At 43.6% G+C, this 21888-nt stretch overlaps 1 protein-coding gene across 1 annotated transcript in view; it reads right to left on the bottom strand.

Moving 5' to 3' along the window:
• The window catches only part of LOC124556491 (thioredoxin reductase 1, cytoplasmic-like), a 99201-nt gene that overhangs the window by 23082 nt on the left and 54231 nt on the right, over positions 1-21888 (bottom strand). The window contains exon 5 of the mRNA XM_047130448.1: positions 4498-4640. Within this exon, the coding sequence (XP_046986404.1) occupies positions 4498-4640 (143 nt within the window). The remainder of the gene's footprint in view (positions 1-4497; positions 4641-21888) is intronic.

The raw sequence follows: 21888 nt of genomic DNA, 5'->3' as shown, positions 1-21888 counted from the left end.
TTCATAAGGCTGTTCAGGCAGAAATCGCACGGCTCCAGGACCAAGGCACATTACTCTGGTCTTCACCAGTGAGAGAGCAATGTCTATGGCGGCCATTAAAAACCGAACTGGTCATAATGTATTTGTGGTGATTTTAAGTCTATTATTAAGTCCATCCCTGCCTCACACAGAAGAGTTACTGCCTAAATTGGCAAGCAGTCAGCATTATTTGAAGACAGATTTAAAGGATAAGTATCTTCAACTGCCTCTTGCTTATGCTTCCCGTCAGTTGCTAGTTTTAAATATGGCAGTTATGCCATTAGCTCCACTTGACTGTGTCCAAGTACGGTACTGCAGTGGTTGTCGCCCAGCTGCATTTACCTCTAAATGTTAAATGCTATCAGCTCACCTACTACCAAACTGAGGAGGCGGCTTTAGAGATCATTTATGGAGACAAGAAGTTTTATGTATATTTGTACGGCAGGAAATATGACCTGTTGACTGACCACCCTTGGGCATTGGTCTAAGCTCCTGGATAAGATGGTACAATCTGCAGTGCTGGGCATTGTTTTCAAGGAGGTATCATTAGGAAACCCATTGCTGCTCTACTGTCCAACATGCCAATGCAGACGCCATGTACTGCCTTCCTCTTGGCCACAAAACGGAATTCAACTGCCAGAAAACAGTTTGTTTTGCATTGTACCAACTGCTGCAACAACCTTGGATGAATTCTCATTGATGATGCAAAAATTAAGCATAGTGTCATCTTATGACCCAGTCCTGCACAAGGGTTTGTCAGTGGTCCAGAAGTGGTCAAAGCATGTTTCTTGCCATGTGGACCCTGGTTTTCACAATGATTTCACTCTGTACTATCAGCTCAACATCATGCAGGTTGTCTTAACACTGGCCACGTAAGACTGAATGCTGAGTCATCATTCCACCACCGGAGCGCCCCTGCATCCTCCCCAGCTCCTTCATGCATCACACTGGGGGATGACGTGCATGACGGTGGAGGGAAGGGGGGAGGTGGGGGGGGGGGAGGTTGTTGAGGTGGGGCACATCCAACATTTACTAGCCCAGCATTGATGCTGATATTAAATGCGCATTCACTCCCATCATGCCTGCTCCCTCAATCAAGCATCCCCACTTGAACATTTTTCACTGTGGTTCTACCCTTACCACCTTTGGGAGAGAGTCTATGTCTATTTAGTGAGGCCATTTCAGGGCACTATGTGGCTGATAGTGGTGGACACACTCTGTGACTTCTCATTTGTGGTGTGCATGCCTTTCACCAACACCACTGTACAATCATGCCCTTGAGAGGATTTTTGCTATTGAGTGGGCATCTAGTGCCTGGTGCCTGACAATGGGTCCTAATCTACATCGATTCAGTTCAAGGCCTTTTGTCAACGCAACAGTGTCAACCATTTGATCACCGCCTCTATCACTCCACCTCAAAGGCATAGGCTGAGTGGACAGTCTGTACCCTCATAACACAGATGCAGAAGGCCTTGCAAATGTCGTCGACATAGGATGACATGAACAGCTTCCTCGTGAAATGTAGGTCCACCACTGTTAACAGGGCCAATCCAGCTAAATCCTGCATGGACACAGACATCGCATGCCGTTACACTTCCTGTGCCCCTTGCAGTGTGCCCCCACATAGGCATGTGTCTGGTTTTATACACTACTGGCCATTAAAATTGCTATACCACGAAGATGACAATGCTACAGACGTGAAATTTAACTGACAGGAAGAAGATGCTGTTATATACAAATGATTAGCTTTTCAGAGCATTCACACAAGGTTGGCGCCGGTGGCGACACCTACAACGTGCTGGCATGAGGAAAGTTTCCAACCGATTTCTCATACACAAACAGCAGTTGACCAGCATTGCCTGGTGAAACATTGTTGTGATGCCTCGTTTAAGGAGGAGAAATGCATACCATCACGTTTCCGACTTTGATAAAGGTCGGATTGTAGCCTACCGCGATTGCGGTTTATCGTATCGCGACATTGCTGCTCGCTTTGGTCAAGATCCAATAACTGTTAGCAGACTATGGAATCTGTGGGTTCAGGAGGGTAATGCGGAACGCCGTGCCGGATCCCAACAGTCTCGTATCACTAGCAGTTGAGATGACAGGCATCTTATCCGCATGGCTGTAACGGATCGTGCAGCCACGTCTCGATCCCCGAGTCAACAGATGGGGACGTTGCAAGACAACAACCATCTGCACGAACAGTTGGACGACGTTTGCAGCAGCATGAACTATCAGCTTGGAGACCATGGCTGCCGTTACCCTTGATGCTGCATCGCAGACAGGAGTGCCTGCGATGGTGTACTCAATGATGAACCTGGGTGCACGAATGGCAAAACAACATTTTTTCGGATGAATCCAGGTTCTGTTTACAGCATCATGATGGTCACATCCGTGTTTCGCGACATTGCGGTGAACGCACATTGGAAGCGTATATTCGTCATCGCCATACTGGCGTATCACCCGGCGTGATGGTATGGGGTGCCATTGGTTACATGTCTCGGTCACCCCTTGTTCGCATTGACAGCACTTTGAACAGTGGACGTTACATTTCAGATGTGTTACGCCCCTTGGCTCTACCCTTCATTTGATCCCTGCGAAACCCTATATTTCAGCAGGATAATGCACGACCGCATGTTGCAGGTCCTGTACGGGCCTTTCTGGATACAGAAAATGTTCGACCGCTGCCCTGGCCAGCACATTCTCCAGATCTCTCACCAATTGAAAATGTCTGGTCAATGGTGGCCGAGCAACAGGCTCGTCACAATACGCCAGTCACTACTCTTGATGAACTGTGGTATCGTGTTGAAGCTGCATGGGCAGCTGTACTTGTACACGTAACTCAATGCCCAGGCGTATCAAGGCCGTTATTACGGCCAGAGGTGGTTGTTCTGGGTACTGATTTGTCAGGATCTATGCACCCAAATTGCGTGAAAATGGAATCACATGTTAGTTCTAGTATAATATATTTGTCCAATGAATACCCGTTTATCATCTGCATTTCTTCTTGGTGTAGCAACTTTAATGACCAGTAGTGCACATTCAGCCAGTGTCCAGGGTGGACTGAAGAGGTAATCGTATGCCACAGAGACTGCAAGCTGTTTGACGTCGAGGGCCATGCACATTTGTCTGACCCAACACCGCAATCAGCTTTGACTACAGCCAGTTGCAATCGGCACCTGTGCCCTTGCCTCTGGCTCAGACCCCCAGACCAAACAACGAAGTTACCTCCAAAAAGAACTGCGCCTCCTGCACTGAGGGATTACCTGCACGTCTGAATCCTTACTCACACACAAGTGGGTGAGGGTTTATAGTTCAGAAATCAAGGTGATGGAAATGCTCCCTGTTGGCAAAGGAACACTCATGCAGTGGACATGTTGACACCTCCACTGCCGCCACAGCCCTTTACCAGGCCTTTTGCCAGGATAAGCCTTTAGTCAATAGTCTCAAATCCACTTATAGACAGTGCTATCTCTCGACTTTCCTGACTCACCGACCCTATGTTCCTATTTCAGAGGGAGGGGTTTAATATCCCCACTAGTGGTCAAGAATGATAGTGGAGGCATTACAGTTTGAGACAGTCAGGTGCCACCAGACATGTGACTACCGGGGCTCTGCTAGCAAAGCTTGGTTCTAGGTGAACGGTCACACCCAGTACAGTATATTATGTCACAAGAGCTCAGTTAAATCTCACCTAGCTGCTTTGGGCACTAACTTTCTGGCTTATGTTCTTGATGTTTATACAGTGCTCCACTTGCGACACCACTGGCTTTGTTCACAGATAACACAGTCATGTCAGGCATCGGCACTTAATATACCTTCAAAAACCATTAAGAAAGTGCACATCCACGAGGTTTAAGTCTGTATGAGTGAAGATGGCCCTTTTTTCATTTAAGTCTTTAAGGAAGAGAGTGATTCTTATTGGTATTTTGAAGTTGGTCTGTAGAAGTTCTTCAAATATGTTAAGGAGAAACTTCCAAAATCAGGTATGCACGAGATTCTTCTCCACCAGGACAGCACACTAGTGCACCACATGCTGTAAATGAAGTTCCTGTTTGAGGAGCCTCAGGTCAAGACACTTTTTCTAACATTCCAAACACATTATTTGGGTGCATGCAATTCCTTCCTGCCTCAACAGTGAAAGACGTTATTTGTTTATGATGTCTACTAAAAGGGTCTCCCAAAAGCAGCCAACCACAAAGCCTACATCAATTGGTTTTAATGGATGGAATAGCATTTAGAACACCAGGGTGAGGTTTTTTTCACATACAGTTTCTAAAGATGAACAGTCACATAACAGTTTCTCAACTTTCAGAGTGAACCTTACACAAAAGATATGAAGATACTAAGCTATATGGATCAGTGACTTATATAAAATTCTGGATACGTTTCTTTCTACATACAAAGTTTCACAACAATATTAAGGTAGATTCATGAAGTACAGGAGATAAGATGCAAAGTGAAAATAAGCAATTTTACCTTGATACGATGAGCATCCTCAAATTCAGCATATGCATTATGGTATGTGATTTTATTAGTTCTTAATTCTTTTCGATAGTTAAAATTCAGAGACTTGATGTAGTTCTGGACTTCTTCCACGAGTTTTCCCCAATCGTGGGTTACTGCAAAAACAACACATACCACTGAAGTCATAAAATTTTAAAAGTAATTAGAGCCTCTGTAATGATATATTTCTTCTACTAGTTCATGAAAATAGTTCTTACTCAAAGGAAATGTGATTGATTAACAGCTGTTTTGATGAGATAAAACATGTTTCCATATCCTGGGCCACACTTAATAACTAATAAACCTCATTTGTAAAATTTCAGAGTTCAACAACATTGTAAATGAATGCACTTTCTCCTGGCCATAGAAAAGTTTTAAATGATTTCCATTAGAGACTAATGTGTTTTAACATTGGGTGTTAAGAACCTTAATACACTATAGCCACAATGCAAACTGATACAATGCAGGCTTTTATAGCTGTAATTATTTTCATGCTATTCGTACTTTCAGACTAGACCCTGGTCTACGGCATCATTTTCTGATTAATGAATGCTTCATCTCTTTTAGTGGGATGTAGGCTAGTGCAGGCTGTTCCAGCTCGTCGGCTCCGTTGTGAGCCGCGGAGCGCTCCCTGCTCCAGGGAACCGTGTCGCTCGCTGTGACCATTCAAGTGGGCCGGCACATGGCACGGCTGGCTGAAGCAGGCGGCAAGGCGAGCGTTTTGATGTGCCAGCTGCATCTTACAAGATCGACAACCTCATACTCTTAGCTGCTAAGACGTGGTGACATGCTACACCAGGAAATATGATGTTCAGGAAATAAATAAGAAACAACTGTTTTACAAGAAATTGGATACTAAATTTATTGGGCCTCTGTAGCTTGACATTTTCTTTTCATTACAAGATCGGAAATATCAGGCATCAAAGTGTTTGCAGCGTTAATGCTGAGGATGGCCTTCATTGTTGCATCCTGAAGAAACGATCGTTCCTTACTTTTTACTCTCTTCATTGTTGAGAAAAGCTGCTCACAACAATGCATAGATCCAAACATGCACACTATCTGAGCGGCATTGTTGTGAAGCTTGGGAAATGTTTTTTGCTGTAATTAACGATACCATCGTGACAAATCCAACGTGTTGTAGTACCTGTCTTTCAACAAAGTTGAACTTTGCAAATCAATAATCTCCAATTGAAGTGAGGATGACAAGTGATCGGGGGAAACTGAAAAAGGAGTTCCGTTTCCAAATTAGTGAGGTCTCTGAATCATCTTTCAAACGACGTGATGAGCAGCTTTAACTTTGCTCGGTAATCGCCAAAAGTAGTACCTTCAGGTAGATTTAAAGAAGCAAGATGATTGAAGAACGTTAAATGTCCATTACTTATCTGCCTCTCAAATAAACGTAACTTTTCCATGAATGCTTTGATCTGGTAGTGCATGTCAACGATTAGCTGCCCTTTGCCCTGCAATTACAGATTTAAATTATTCAGATGCATAGTTATGTCAGCTAGGAACGCCAGGTCTGATATCCATTTTATACCTTTGAGACAACACATTTCTTCCCCTTTCATTTCGAGAAAAAGGGATATTTCCTCACAAATGGCAAGGAAAACATCAAGAACTTTTCCCCGACTCAGCCAACGAACTGTACTGTGGTAAGGTATATCCCCATACTCCACTTCCATATCTTTCAGGAATCCTTTGAATTGGCGAAGATTCATATCATGACGCCGCACAAAATTCACACACTTCACGACATCTTTCATTACGCCACCTAGCTCTACTGTTTCAGCACACAGTGCCTCTTGGTGAATAAACAATGAAGAGTCAAAATGTCTTTCCCGAACTCGTCCCTGAGTTTATTTTTCAAACGAGAAGCAAAACCTCGGTGACGCCCAATCATTTGTGGTGCACCATCTGTCACTATAGAATGGAGCCTGTCCCACGGCAAATTCATATTGTCCACTGATTCACAAACAGCTTCAAAAATGTCACGTCCTGTTGCGGTGTAATCGAGTGGTACCAAATCCAAGAGTTCTTCAGTTACTTGCAGCTCCATGTCGACACCACGCACAAAGACTGCAAGCTGAGCAGTCTGATATGTCGGTGGTTTCGTCAAGCGCTAGCGAAAATGCTACAAAGCTCTCCGCCTTTTTCCTGAGCTCTGTCTCTAAATCCGCTGCCATGTCCAGGATTTGACGAGGCATTGTTTGCTTCAAAACGCAAACCCCTTCAATTGCCTGCACCTCCCTTGGAAACAAACATTCTGCAACTGCTACCAAGCACGATTTTAGGAGTGGTCCCACCGAAAATGGCTTGCTACTCGTCGCAATGATGTGAGCTACCCTGTAGCTTGCTCAAACTGCAGATTCAGTAGTGTTTTCTCCGCTCTCATTCACCTGAAAATTATAAACGCATTACAGAACACCAACTATGATGCACATTTTGATACCCTCCGTATTACGAAACGGTTTTTAAACTTATGTCTCTTGGTACGTCGTTCCTAAGCCTAGCTACCAGTTCTCTGCGTCCAACGCCTTCTACCCGAACGTAGTGCGCTGCGTGAAGACGTGTATAATGTAGATCTATATTGCACCTCTTCGCAGAAGTAAGTCACTGCGGACGACCATCCCTCTCAATGAATAGAAAGGTATCCTCCAATAGAGGTACAAGGCTCCCGTGGCTAGTCATAGCTGTAATTGAACATGGATTATTGCGTCAGTTGCGGCTGCATGCGGCCAGGGGGCAGTGAGTTCGCTTTCCCCCCTCCATGTGGGCTCCGAGCTGCCGCAGTGAGTGCTCCGGCTCCCTGGAGCTCAGTTGGAACAGCCTGGGCTAGTGGGTTGGATGTATCATCACAGGCTAGTGGGTTGAATATTCAATCTGATGTTTACTGCTTTAAAAAAATTTGCAGTTAAAAATGAAACAAATAGCTGAAATGTACATTTGTTTAGGCACAACAGTTCAAATATTCTCCATGGTCCAAATTTCCATTTTTCAGGCCCATCTACATCAGAGTAAATACCTGCCTTCATAAATTCTGACAATGTCTCCTGTTGTAGATGGTTAACACTATACTGAAGAACAGCACAACTGGCAGCTGGAGGGGCAAGTATAGAAGTAACCCTCTCTACCTTTTTTTCAGACTTCCCCCACTAGTGTTCTCATTTCACACTTCAGTTGTCACATGCTGGAAGCCCTTGGACCGTGCTCATTGAGTTGACCCTGGCAAACTATTGCCCAGCCATGCTGTCAGCAGCTTGAACCCAGCACAGTGTTGCCACATTAACACTGTTAACAATAGGGGTTCATTTGGTAGTCTTTACTTTCTACAATGATTCTTGGATGGCATCTGTTGTGGAAATGGGACTGACAACAGCGTGCACCTATCACAAACCAAGCCACACTACAACAAAGGCTTCACTTTGGCACTTGGAACAAAGGGAAGACGAGTGGTAGGAGAACTAATCTGATTCTCCTAGCCACAAATTATTGCTGCTCCGGAGTATAGTCACAAAATTATGACAAAGACCACAGTCTAAGTTTCAAAATCGAGATATAATTAAGAACATAAACATAAGTCAAGTTTCTTAATGTCTCCATTTCCTTAGAAACCTTATACCTAATACATTTTATTGCAAAACATTTTTACAAGGGGAAAAAACCACAGATGTTCGAAACTATTTTAAAACAGAAACCTCACAGGCCTACAGGCTTGTGGCGCAACTGGTATAAAATTTTCAGACAGCTGGAATTGTGGTTTTTTTTTTTTTTTTTTCATTCGTGACCATCAACAGCACAATATTCTGGTATAGCCTCCAGCCTGTTCAATTTTATGGATTAAGAGTGGGGGAGGCGGAGGGAATAGATTACTGAACAGCATAATTGTTAAAGCATAGCCAGATAATTTTCCGTCACCACCACCACTATTAGGTTACTTACATTGCTGTCACAAGACACTCAGTGCAATTGTGAGGGACTTCAAAAAGTAATTTACACATTATTATGACAGGCCAAGTAACTTTTACTGAATGCTGCACTTCACTTCAAAGTGACACAGATACACAACATTATTTTTCAACCTATTCACCAAATCTCCATAAAAAATGCTTAGAACATTCTGCCAATCATTCATTTCCTCCACAATAGAAGCCCACTTCTTTGTCACTAAGCCACTCGAGAGCTGTTGTCTCATTGTTCTCATCATTGGAAAATTTCTTTCCATCAAATCTTCTTTCAGTTTGCCAGAAAGATGGAAATCACCAGAAATATGGAAATCACATGGTGCAAGTTTAGACCTTCTGATCAACATTACCCACATCTCTGCTGTCATGAACAAATTGTTGACACCCCTTCACCACTGCTGTACTTGACATTGCATATGGTTCATACACTGCCAGAATTTTTCAGTGAATCAGCATGCAATTTAGATGTTTTGCCCACAAGAATTTTACTGTTCCACATACTTTGGAGCACATTTCCATTTGCAATGCTATTTCACTCGCACACTGAGATGCATCAGTTTATCTGTACCACAGCAGAACTGTCTGCAGGAAACCTGGAACATGTACTCTCTTCTGGAAACGTGCCACTCTTGTTGTGCAATGGCCTTGGTGCGAGACGACATGTGTAACTTACTTTCTGAAGTCCCTACACATAAAGACCATTCTAGGACACATACTACTGGACAAAAGAAATAGCAACATAACTACACAACTTTGATTTCAGCCTAAAACAACAACAACAAACATCCCAACATATTTTGCGAAGCTAATGTTAATTTAGGCACAACAGACTGTAAATCAGGAAATCCAGTAAAGAGATGCTTGTACGATTTATGAGGCATTGCTGACCACAATAAGTTTATGACAACACCAATCCTATACCGTAACTATTTACTTCGTGCCACCAGGCAAACAGATGAGTCTAGGAAAGGTGACTTCTTATCTGGATACAAAAGGAGGCCTAAATCATCATTGGGTTTAGCACTGACCTTTTGAACTACAGTGCCCATAAGATGATAAAATACTGTATTATTGGTATGCTACTTGATCCAGTCAACTTTGTTAAATATTGATATGCAACATCGAAATAACAAGGAACAGAAGAACCATATAAATTTAGTTGTCGGGGATCTGTTTTTTCCATCGCTTCTATGCAGTCACTGTGGTTATCGAATATGTAATCTTCTTGTTTAGTGTGTTTTCCCTTGACTATGCTATTTTTCTTACGTTTGTCTGTTCCAAAAGCCATATTTATATCATTGCTGAATACTTCTGTTATCCTTAGTAATTGGTTGAGTTGTTGATTTGTTGCTGCCAGTAGTTTTAGATCATCCATGTATACCAAATGTGCGATTTTGTGTTGGTATGTTCCAGTAATATTGTATCCATAATTTGTATTATTTAGCAAGTTGGATAGTGGGTTCAGAGCAAGGCAGAACCAGAAAGGACTTAATGAGTCTCCTTGGTATATTCCACGCTTAATCTGTATTGGCTGTGATGTGATATTATTTGAATTTGTTAGGATATTAAGTGTGGTTTTCCAATTTTTCATTACTATGTTTAGGAACTGTATCAATTTAGGATCTACTTTGTATATTTCCAATATTTGTAGTAACCATGTGTGGGGTACACTATCAAAAGCATTTCGGTAATCAATGTATGCGTAGTGTAGCGACCTTTGTTTAGTTTTAGCTTGATATGTCACCTCTGCATCTATTATCAGCTGCTCTTTACATCCTCGTGCTACTTTGCAACAGCCTTTTTGTTTTTCATTTATAATTTTGTATATTGTTGGTAGGCATGTTATGGGGCGATATTTTGCTGGGTTTGCTGTGTCTGCTTGATCTTTAGGTTTCAGATAAGTTATTCCATGTGTAAGCGTATCAGGGAATGTGTACGGGTCTGCAATGTAACTGTTAAATAATTTAGTTAGATGTGAATGTGTTGAGGTGAACTTCTTTAGCCAGAAATTTGCTATTTTATCTTTTCCAGGGGCTTTCCAATTGCGCGTAGAATTAATTGCTCAGGTGACTTCATGTTGCAAAATTATCACTTCAGGCATTTGTGGTATCATCTTGTATGTGTCTGTTTCTGCTTGTATCCACCGTGCATGCCTAGTATGTTGTACCGGGTTTGACCATATGTTGCTCCAGAAGTGTTCCATGTCTGTTATGTTTGGTGGGTTGTCTATTTTAATGTGTGTGTTACCTATTGTCTAATACAATTTCTTTTGGTTTGTGTTGAATGTTTGGTTTTGTTTCCTTCTATTTTCACTTTTTTTTGCATCTTCTAAGTCACTTGGCCAATGCTTGTAATGTCTGCTTCTTTTCATCTAATTGCTCTATCGCTTGTTGCGAGATTTTACCTAACCTTTTTCGTTTTTGTCTGATATTTCATTTCTTATAAATTATGTTAGCTGTCCGATGCCTTTTCTCAGTTTTTCTATTCTGATCTGTAGCCTGTGTTGCCATGCTGGTTTTGTGGGTTTCTTCTGTGTGTTGGTTTGTTCTGATCTCTGCCTAGTGTGTATATTCAGTGTAGTGAGTGCTCCTATATAAACCAGTAGTTTTAACTCTTCCATAGTTGTATTTTCATTTATTTTCTTGTGTATAATTGTGTTGATAGTTGTTGTTGTTGTTGTTGTTGTTGTTGTTGTTGTTTCGACTTGTGGGTTATTTGGTGGTCTATGCAAGAATGGTCTAATGTCTGTATTTGTGTCTTTGTATTCTATATATGCTAGCTGAAATTTTTCTTCCTAACATGTGTGTCACTTCATGTTCTACTTGTGCTTGTTCTGGTGGCTGTCTTAAGATTTCGTTTTCCTCTGATTGTTTAATTGATGCGTGGTGTTCTTTGTTTGTTTGCTCTGGGATGTTTGAGTCCATTACTGTATTTTCTTCTTCTTCTTCTTCTTCTTCTGATTGCACGTTATTTTGTTTCAGTATTTGTCATACTTATTGTTTGATGTTTTCTAATTCTGACTGGGGTATCCTGTTATTTTTTATTATTACACGGATCTGATCAGCTAGTCGTCGTTCTGTTAAAAATTTCAATTCTCGGTATCTGGTAATAAATTTTGTGTATACTTGTGATCTGTATCCAGTTGTGTTGGTTCCTAAGTTTGTTGCTTGGTAATAACAGAACATGAGGTGTCTGTTAACTTCATCTGACCATCTCATCCTCTGTCTGTTTTCCTTCTAGAGTGGTTGCAGGAAGCATATTCTGCAAAACACCTCTATTTGGATTTAAATCATTTTCCATGTGGCTAGCAGTGTCATTACCATTGTGGACGGGCATAGGGTTCAAGCGTTGTCCCTGACCATGACAGCAGTTGTCCGAGGCTTCATTAGTTCTGTCCTGAACCAACTAATCACACTAAAAAGGGGGGGGGGGGTTAGCCCTATTGGTGGTTTGTTCTTTTCGTCACCTTTTATGACTGGCAGAACATACTGAAGGCCTATTCTTTTCCCGGGCCTCCACGGGGTTTATTATTATTATTATTATTATTATTATTATTATTATTATTATTTCGAGACTGTGTGGCAAAATCAATGCCAATAAGGACGCAGAGGGCAGTAACTTTGGGCCAGAGCTGCATGGAGAATAGCCCCACTACTACTCCCTTCCTGCTGGAGTCAAAGATGTTGGAGTCATTCCACAGCATTCCCATCCCCTGTTGGGAAGCCAACAGTGAGGAAGAAAAGATGCTATGAGTAATGATAGGCAATCCTTTACGAAAGGGAAAGAGTAATGTGCAATAACAAAATTCTGACATTGGTGTATGTGGATAGTCCCTAGCAAAAAAAATTTAATTGACCAACCTACTTATGCTAGTAAAATGAAAATTGTCCAGTCTTTTGGGGAGGTGTAAACTGTACTACACTTAAAATATCCACCTCATTGTTACCAAAATAGGTGAGTAGTTGGATACATAATTAGTGAACATAACAACTGGATTACTAAAGCCCATCTCTCCTCTGTTTCATAAAAATAAAACAGTCTTGACATAAAATTACACTTAATGAAAGAAGCATTAGCTGCATGAATGTAATACCAGCTAGATGTGCTGGACAGTGAGTAATAAAATAAATAAATCATAGCAAAAAGTCAGATAATTCTAAAGCACATTAAAAATCGCAGTCTTAATCTTAACACTATATGGAAGCCTAGGCCTGATGCTTCCCAAAATTTTAAAACAGGTGCTACACTTGTCCATTTATCATCTAACATACAGGGCAAACCCAGAAACAGAGGGTTCCCTCTCGTAATCAGACAAAACACATAGTTGAAGTATGTTGCACAGAACACGATACTTCACAACTTTCACACAAGATACGATCATTTCAGTGGAGAAAACTGTGTGTCCGTGGGCACTGTCCTATCCTTGACCTAGGATCCACTTCCTTCCAGTAGTGTAGTTGGCAAGAGCTTCAACACGGTCAGGTTGTCAATTTAACTTCAGCAGCTTCTTTTATCTTTTTTAAATGATACATAATCCTCCTACTCACCAGCCAGGTTACAGCATGCTCGGGAATGTTACAGTGTGTGGTCTTACTTCTTCACAGAAGTATCCTTGGCCTAGTCATTGACTGTGTTGCTCCCCTGTATCCTGGTACCCAGTAGAGTAATACCACTTTGCCTTGGTTTTTTATCTGTTGAATAGTGTCTTGGATGTTCTGAGTAACTTTTTTCTGTTGGATACCTTTATTGTACCGTTGTTATGGCACAGAGTGGGTGGCACTTATGGCACATTTCTGTCCAGTTTTGTCGTACATTATACGAAGGCTCACATTGCTATAAGTTAGTGAGAATGCAAGAATAGTCTACCACGTCATCATCAATAATAGATGATCTGGTAGCGTGAAATCCAAGCCAGGTCATGCTGGAGCAGCAATTCACATACTAGGCTTGGTTCCAAGGCACGTAACTGATTATCTGCACTGAATGATTAATAAATGTTTTACAAGTTTTTTTTTTTTTAACCACACTGAGAACCTTATCCACATTCACAGCTTTCTAATAATTTCAGTCACTCTAAATTCATATGGAAAGCTTAATTAGAGATTCTATTTAATGTTATAAATGACTGGTGAAATAGATCTACAAACCACAGGAGTACCCTGAGCAGGGAGGTGCAAAATAGTTGGCACAGCTCATGAGACAGTCTACAGCTAGTCTTGACACGAGCAGCACGTTCATGCTACGAGTGATTACTTCAGATTGTAAAAGGTGAACTGAAGTACAAACTTGCCTTCGGAAACATTTGTAAAAAGACAGTTCATGAATAGCTTCCATGCAAACATCATGTACGGACAACAAATGGATATTTTCTACTATACAAATCAACAAACTTTAATTCAGCCTTTGGAAATTGTTAGACCTAGTCTTTGTCTAGTATCCTGACAGGCAACACTTGTGTTCTGTTTATAGCCCTTAAGTTCATGTAAAATTGAATTAATGTTTTAACTTGCCACAGAAAATGTTTATGTACTGTGTAAGTCCTTTTCTATAGCCAAGTAGTCAGTGCAGATGACTGTCATTCAAAGGACCTGGATTCAATTCCCGGTAATGTCAGAAGTTTTTCCTCGGTGGGAAGACTCCATCGGGGTCCACCCAGTCTCATGATGCCAAATGAGGAGCTACTTAAATGAGAAGGAGCAGCTCAAGGGTCTGTAACACCAACAACAACCATGAGAGTGGTGTGTGGACCACCCTGCCCCTGTACCACATCCAAATGACACCATTGGCCAAGGCAGTTGGTCTTTTTGAATGGCCCGTCTGTGGGCAGAGCAGCGGAGCTAATTAATAGCTAACACGATCACCACGTAACGGTCTTCCTAAGCAGAGCTATTTACATCCATCTTTCTGATTCTCTGGTATGCACGTTGAGCTCCATTTAAGAATTATACCCGTCCAATGCAAGAAATTTCTCTTTATTGTTTTTGAGTCTTGTCTGCCCAGTGCATGATTTCCTCTACCTACAAGGATTTCTTGTATCTGAGAAGGGGGTATGGATTGAGATGGACACTGGACACACTGTTGTTATTTGATGTGATTCTGCACCAGATGATTTTTCTTCACATGATGTTAGCCAGTCGACATGGCCGAGTGGTTCTAGGCGCTTCAGTCTGGAACTGCACGACCTCTATGGTCGCAGGTTCGAATCCTGCCTCAAGCATGGATGTGTGTGATGTCCTTAGGTTAGTTAGGTTTAAGTAGTTCTAAGTTCTAGGTGACTGATGACCTCTGATGTTAAGTCCCATAGTGCTCAGAGCCATTTGAACCATTTCACATGATGTTACTATTTGCTTCATTAGGGAAGGTCTCCTAAATACCTCACTGGCAACTGTGGGCATTGCTTTGAAGATAGATGTGTAGGCACAAGTAACATTTGTGGAAATTTTACCTTTGTAACAGTCAACTTCAAGATAAAAACAATATGGTAAACACTGGGGACTACACTGCTTTACATGAGCAAATTTCCCTTGCCCGAGTCCCATGAAGTCAAACGCTTTATGGGTGTGCAAATCAAGATACTGTTAGTGCAATGACTGCTTGCTATGAGTGCTGCTACTGGCTTAATTGTGTACTGAAAGTGAATTGTGACTGCACAGCTGTCGAGTCGCAAATGCGGTTTCCTGTATACTCAAAACAGCAGCAGTTCTGTGCAGTTGATACATGGCTTTAAATGGCAGCAATTTTAGTAGCTCTATCAGAATATCTGCTCAAACTTAATATGGAAACAGTTTATTCACAGAAAATAATGATATAGAAGGAAGTCCTACTTGGGCGACATTGAGAGGCAAGCACATCCACAATGGATGGTAATGAGAGTAACTGTGGCAAAATGGGAGGGGATGTGTATGGCGTCTTCATCTCATCCAAATTTTTCATGGGTTGCTTTGCCTTCAAATTCAATTGTGTGTCAAATTTTTTTTACAATTTTAACAATGAATGGGGCTCAGGATGTAGAGTCTATCTTAAGACATATTAATCACCCTTTAATGTATAACAGACTTGTGAAAAGTAAGACCACCACCTGCCGTTTTTCAATTCTCAATTTTTTTTCCATTTTCATGGCGATGTTTACATCTGATACTCATTTTCATTCTCACTCCCCCTCCAATTCTTATGTTGGGACATACACAAAATCTTTTTCATGTTACAACACCTATGCTAAAATTGAAATATTCCCTTTGTATGTTATTTTTAAGGCAGGTGATAGCCCACTGAGACATCATTCTATTTCAGTGCCTTCAGATAACAAATTCCCAGTAGGCCCCTCAAAACTTCTCTAGATCTAAAATTGGGACATTTTTACAAATGATGCATTATCTATCTTTAAGAGCATTCCAGACCATTAGTATCCTGTTATGGTTCTCAAGACCTTTCAAAAAGTTTGCTCTTGATAACAATCCTGTCTTGCTGTAGTAAATGAGTCTGTGGTCCACATAGATAATATTGTGGGGAAGGCGAGCCAAAGGTTGCGTTTCATTGGCAGGACACTTAGAAGATGCAACAAGTCCACTAAAGAGAGAGCTTACACTACACTCGTTCTTCCTCTGTTAGAATATCCTTACCAGGTGGGATTGACGGAGGACATCGAAACAGAGCAAAAAAAGGGCAGCTCGTTTTGTATTATCACATAATAGGGGAGAGAGTGTGGCAGATATGATACGCGAGTTGGGATGGAAGTCATTAAAGCAAAGAAGTTTTTCATCACGGCGAGATCTATTTATGAAATTTCAGTCACCAACTTTCTCTTCCGAATGCGAAAATATTTTGTTGAGCCCAACCTACATACATAGGAATGATCAACAAAATAAAATAAGAGAAATCAGAGCTCGAACAGAAAGGTTTAGGTGTTCGTTTTTCCCGCGCGCTGTTCGGGAGTGGAATGGTAGAGAGATAATATGATTGTGGTTCGATGAACCCTCTGCCAAGCACTTAAATATGAATTGCAGAGTAATCATGTAGATGTATTTAATTTTGATTTTACATATCACGGTCTCTGAGTAGAAAAAGTCAAATACATGCACACTCAGGCAGAGTTCTGTATACCTTGTCAAGTCTACAACAACAGGTACAACTGGTGCAACAGATGTCCCACAGCCCCCCCCCCTTCCCCTTTTAAAATCACACACCTCAAGCTCACCTTGATGGATGGATGGATGGTTTGGGGTGTAAAGGGACAAGACTTCAGTGTCATCACTCCCTTTTTCCTGATCCAAACAGGGCTGAAGGTAAAACAACCAAATTACATGTGGGAAAGCAAAAGAGGAAGAAGAAATGGGGAACCACACCTAAAAAGAAAACGACTGGAATGAACAAAAAAGGGGGAAAACATACACCACAAGGAAAAATAGAAAAAGGTATATTAAAACCATAGAGCAGATGGTCTGGGCTGGCTGATCACAAGAATAAAAGACGATGAGTCAGCCACTCTCCAACACACTAAAATGTCCACCCCAAAGAGACAAGGCGAGATGAATACATGTAAGGAAAAGATGAACACCAGGACAAACAAATGCAAAGAAAGGGTGAGAGTTAAAATGGAAGGAGGGTGGAGGCCTTGGAGACGCAGCCAAACGCCCACCATTAGATGATATAAAACGTAAAACTAAATCTGCTGTTGAGGCGGCGTCTCCCAACACTGAAGGTAGGGTGCTGAGAAGGCTGAAAGTCTGCCACAGAGTGGCTAAAATTGGCCAGTCCACCAAGGTGTGGATGACAGTCATGTGGGAGCCACAGCGACACCAAAGTGGGTCCTCGTGACGGCGGAGGTAGCCATGTATGGCCAATGCGGAACTGGCAACGGACAACAGATTCCCTGTGAGTGGCTCGCATGGATGACCGCCACACATTCGTTGTCTCCTTGATAGCACGAAGTTTATCTGGTGTACTCACGGTGCGCCATTCAGTATCCCGCATCACGAAAACTTTGCGGCAGAAGACCGATCGCAAGTCAGACTCCGGCATGATAATCTCCACAGATGGTTTACTGGTGGCCTGTTTGGCCAGGCAGTCAGCAAGTTCATTGCCCAGTAACCTGACATGTCCTGGGGTCCAAATGAAGGTCACTGAGCATCCACTGTTGCAGAGGGCATAGACTCTTTGATTAACAGTACTAAAGGATGTTGAAGGAAGCACTGGTCAAGAGATTGTAGGCTGCTTAAGGAGTCACTACAAATGATGAAGGACTCAATGGAGCAGGAGCGGATATGATCAAAAGTGCGATAGATGGCAACCAACTCTGCAGTGGAAACGCTGCAGTCATCCGGCAAGGAGCGCTGTTCAGTATGGCCAACGTGAGTGTAAGCAAAGCCAACAAGACTGTGTACCACTGATCCATCTGTGTAGATTATTTCCGAGCCCTCAAACTTGCCAAGAAGAGAGAGAAATTGCCGGCGGATGGCCTCAGGTGGAACTGAGCCTTTGGGGCCTTGCAATAGGTCTAGCCGAAGCTGTGGCCAAGGTATAGACCATGGAGGTGTATGGAAGTGGGCCTGCAGGAAAGGTGGTAAGGGGAAAATGTCTAATTCATTAAGAAGTGATCAGACACAGACGGCGAAGGGATTCCCAATTCTGGACCCCCATTGTGGGAGATGGATTGCCATGTTCACGAAAAGGAGACGGCAATTTGGATAGCGAGGTGAACTATGTATGTGGGCGGCATAATTTGTGAGCAATAGTTGCCGCTGGACCCATAATGGAGGAACACCAGCTTGCACAAGGAGGCTGTTCATGGGGCACGATCGGAAGGCTCCCATCATGAGGCAAACTCCACTGTGGTGGATAGGGTCCAGCAGACCCAGTGCAGAGGGCGACGCTGAACCATACACCATGCTTCCATAATCAATACCGGACTGTACGAGGACTTGGTACAACTTCAATAGTGTAGGACGATCAGCACCCCAGTCAGTGTGGTTCAGGCATCAAATAAGATTAAGGTGCCACCAACACTTATCCTTAAGCTGACGAAGATGGGGAAACCAAGTTAAGTGGGCGTCTAAGACCAGTCCCAAAAAGCAGTAAGTCTCCACTATATCTGGTAGTTGGTCATCGAGCTAAAGTTGTGGATGGGGGTGGATTGCACTTTCCTATGGCCGGCGTTCAGATGCAACAGTAGAAGAGGAGCAGAACAAAACACAAAAATTGTCAGTGTATAGGAGGGGAGAGACTGACTATCCTACTGCTAATGCAAGACCATTGACGGCAATTAAAAAGAGTGGGACACTCAGGACAGAGCCCTGCGGGACCCCACTCTCTTGTATATTGGGTGCACTGTGGGAAGCACCGAGGCGAAATCTGAAAGTGCGGTGCAACAAAAAGTTCTGTATAAAAATCGGGAGTGGACCCTGGAGAGTTCACTCGTGCAGAGTAGCGAGGATGTGGTGTCCCCAAGTGGTGTCATAGGTCTTTGTAAGGCGTTGCCGGCAGGAAAAGTCTGATTAATGGCAAACTCCAGATACACCAAGTTGTCAATCGTAAAGCGTCCTTGTCAAAAACCGCTGTGGGACAGAGCCAGAATGTCCCGAGACTCAAGGTGCCAACACAACCACCGGCTCACCATATGTTCAAGCAGCTGGCACAGAACATTGGTGAGGCTGATGGGACAATAGCTGTCAACATCTAGTGGGTTCTTCCTGGGCTTTAGCACTGGAACGATGATACTTTCTCACCATTGTGATGGGAATTCACCCTAACTCCAAATACGGTTGAAGGTAGCAAGGAGGTGGCATTGGGAATCCGCTGACTGATGTTGCAGCATTTGCAAAAGGATGCGATCTGGGTCGGGATATGTCAGGACAGTTGTCACAGGCACTGAGAAATTCCCACTTACTGAAGGGAGCATTATAAGGCTCAGGGTGGTGTGGAGTAAAAGCGAGGTGTTTGTCACTCCACCCTCTGTTTGAGGAGACGAAAGGTGGGGGTGGTAATTCGCAGAGATGCGAGCATAATGTTCAGCAAGATGTTCTGGAATTACGTCTGGATCGGCAGATACAGCTCCATTTTTGGAAATTCCAGGTACACCTGCTGAGTTCTGACAGCTGTAAAGTCAGTGGAGCTTGGTCCAAACCTGGGAGAAGTAGTTCGTGTTCCAATGGTGGAGACGGAGTGTTGGGAACACTACTACTTCCTTCATTTGATTAGGAGGCGAACCTGGGTACAGAGCTGTTTGAAGGCAATAAGGTTCTCCAGGGAGGGGTGATGCTTATGATGTAGGAGGGCCCATCTACAGTCTCTAATTGCTGCAGTGATTGCCGGCGACCACCAAGGCACTGACTTCCGCCAGAGCAAACTGGAGGAACAAGGGATTACCGATTCAGCTGTGGCAACAATGGTATTAGTGATGATATGGATCACTTCATCGATGGTGGCATTCAGCGGATACTCAATGTTGGTAGTGGATCTGACGGTGTCCCAGTCAGCCTTGGGAAGAACCCACCTGGGCAAGTGTCGAGATGAGGGACACTGGGGTAGGGACAGGAAGAGTGGAAAGTGGTCACTACCACACAAGTCATCATATGCTCTCCAGTGGATAGATGGGAGAAGGCCAGGACTGCAAACTGAGAGATCAATGGCCGAATATGCGTCAAGGGCCACACTGAAATGTGTGGGGCCACCTGTATTTACAAGGCAAAGGTCAGGGTGAGTTAGCAGGTCCTCAACATCTTTGCCACAGCCAGGAACCTTGGCTCCATCCCACAAAGGGTTATGGGCATTAAAATCACCCAAAAGGAGAAAAGGTGGGGGGAGTTGCAAAATGAGTGCAAGCAAAACATGGGGCTGTGCGTCACCATCTGGAGGGAGGTAGATGTTGCAGACGGTAATTTCCTGCATTGTCCTCACCCTGACTGCCACAACTTCTAAAGGTGTTTGACGGGGCACAGGTTCACTACAGACAGAGGTAAGGACGAAGATGCATACTCAACCTGACGGCCTGTCCCAGTCAGGATGGTTTTTGTGGTACCCCCGATAGCGATGAAGGGCGGTCTCCTGAAGGACAATACAGGAAGCAAGTGTACTGCTTAAAAGTTGACATAACTCAGCCAGATGGAAAAAAAAAATGCCGCAGTCCACTGGGGAGGCATGGAGTGACCAAGGAGGCAAATTAGGCCTCAGCATCACCTGTCGCCACTTGTTAAGTGTTGGCATCTAGTAACATTGCATCCGAGGTGTCAGTGAGATCTAGGTCCACAGGGGACACCAGAATCTCCACCTCATTTTTGGATGCAGAGCCATGGGGGAGTGCTGCTGCGGAGGACACTGGATGCTTTATTTTCTTATAGGACTACTTCTTTGAAGTTTTTCCATCTTGCCGCTCCTTAGGGGCTTGCTGGGAGGGGTGACAGAGGAAGCCCTTGAAGCCCTTCAGCCAGCAGCCGGTGACTTTCACCCACTTGCTGGTGTCCAATGGTCCAGTGGGGGAGAGGAGACCATGGAAAGTAGAGTCCCAAGGGACCCCTTCTGGAGCCGGAGGAGGCTGCTGCTTCTCTGGCTGGGGGGGGGGGGGGGGGGGAGGAGGAGGAGCAATGTCCCAGATATTTTTTTTTGGGGGGGGGGGGGGCGGCAGTGCTCCCAAAGTAGAAGCTTTGGGAACAACAGAAAAAGACTTGCCCCCAGCCAACTGGAGGGGGGAGGAAGATGGGCAGCCCTGGGGGCCCACTGGAGTAACCTTAGATGACGAGCGTAATGGCTTCATCAATGGCGACGCTATTGTGGCAGCAGCATAAGAAGATAGCATGGGAACAGTGTTCAGTCTTTCATATTTGAGTTTAGCCTTGCGGTAAGCAGCCTTTCCAAGGTCTTTTACTCCATAATTTTCCGCTCCTTTTGGAGTATGGGGCAGTCCAGCAAGCAGGGGAGTGATGCTTTCCACAGTTCACACAGGTGGGAGGAGGCGCACATGGAGTATTCGGATGCAGTGAACGTCTGCAGTCTCTACATGTGGTGCTGGAATTGCACCGGGACGACATTTGCCCGAATTTCCAGCACTTAAAAAGCACTGCATTGGGGGAGGGACATAGGGTTTGACATCACATCGGTACACCATCACCTTGACCTTTTCAGGTAATGAATCACCCTCAAAGGCCAAGATGAAGGCACTGGTAGCAACCCTATTGTCTTTGGGTCCCCTGTAAACGTGCTGGATGAAACCATTCTAAATTGGCACGAAGCTCATCATTTGACTGCAGCAGGAGGTCGCGATGAAAACTAATTCCCCGGACCACATTGAGGCTTTTATGGGGAGTGAACGAAACAGGAATATCACCCAGCTTGTCACAGGCGTGCAACACCCGGGATTGGTTTGGGGATGCCGCCTGAATCAAAACCATCCCATTGCGCATTTTGGACAGCG

This window comes from Schistocerca americana, chromosome X (genome assembly GCF_021461395.2).
Source record: "Schistocerca americana isolate TAMUIC-IGC-003095 chromosome X, iqSchAmer2.1, whole genome shotgun sequence".
Lineage (NCBI taxonomy): Eukaryota > Metazoa > Arthropoda > Insecta > Orthoptera > Acrididae > Schistocerca > Schistocerca americana.
This window is presented reverse-complemented; position numbering and strand designations above follow the sequence as displayed.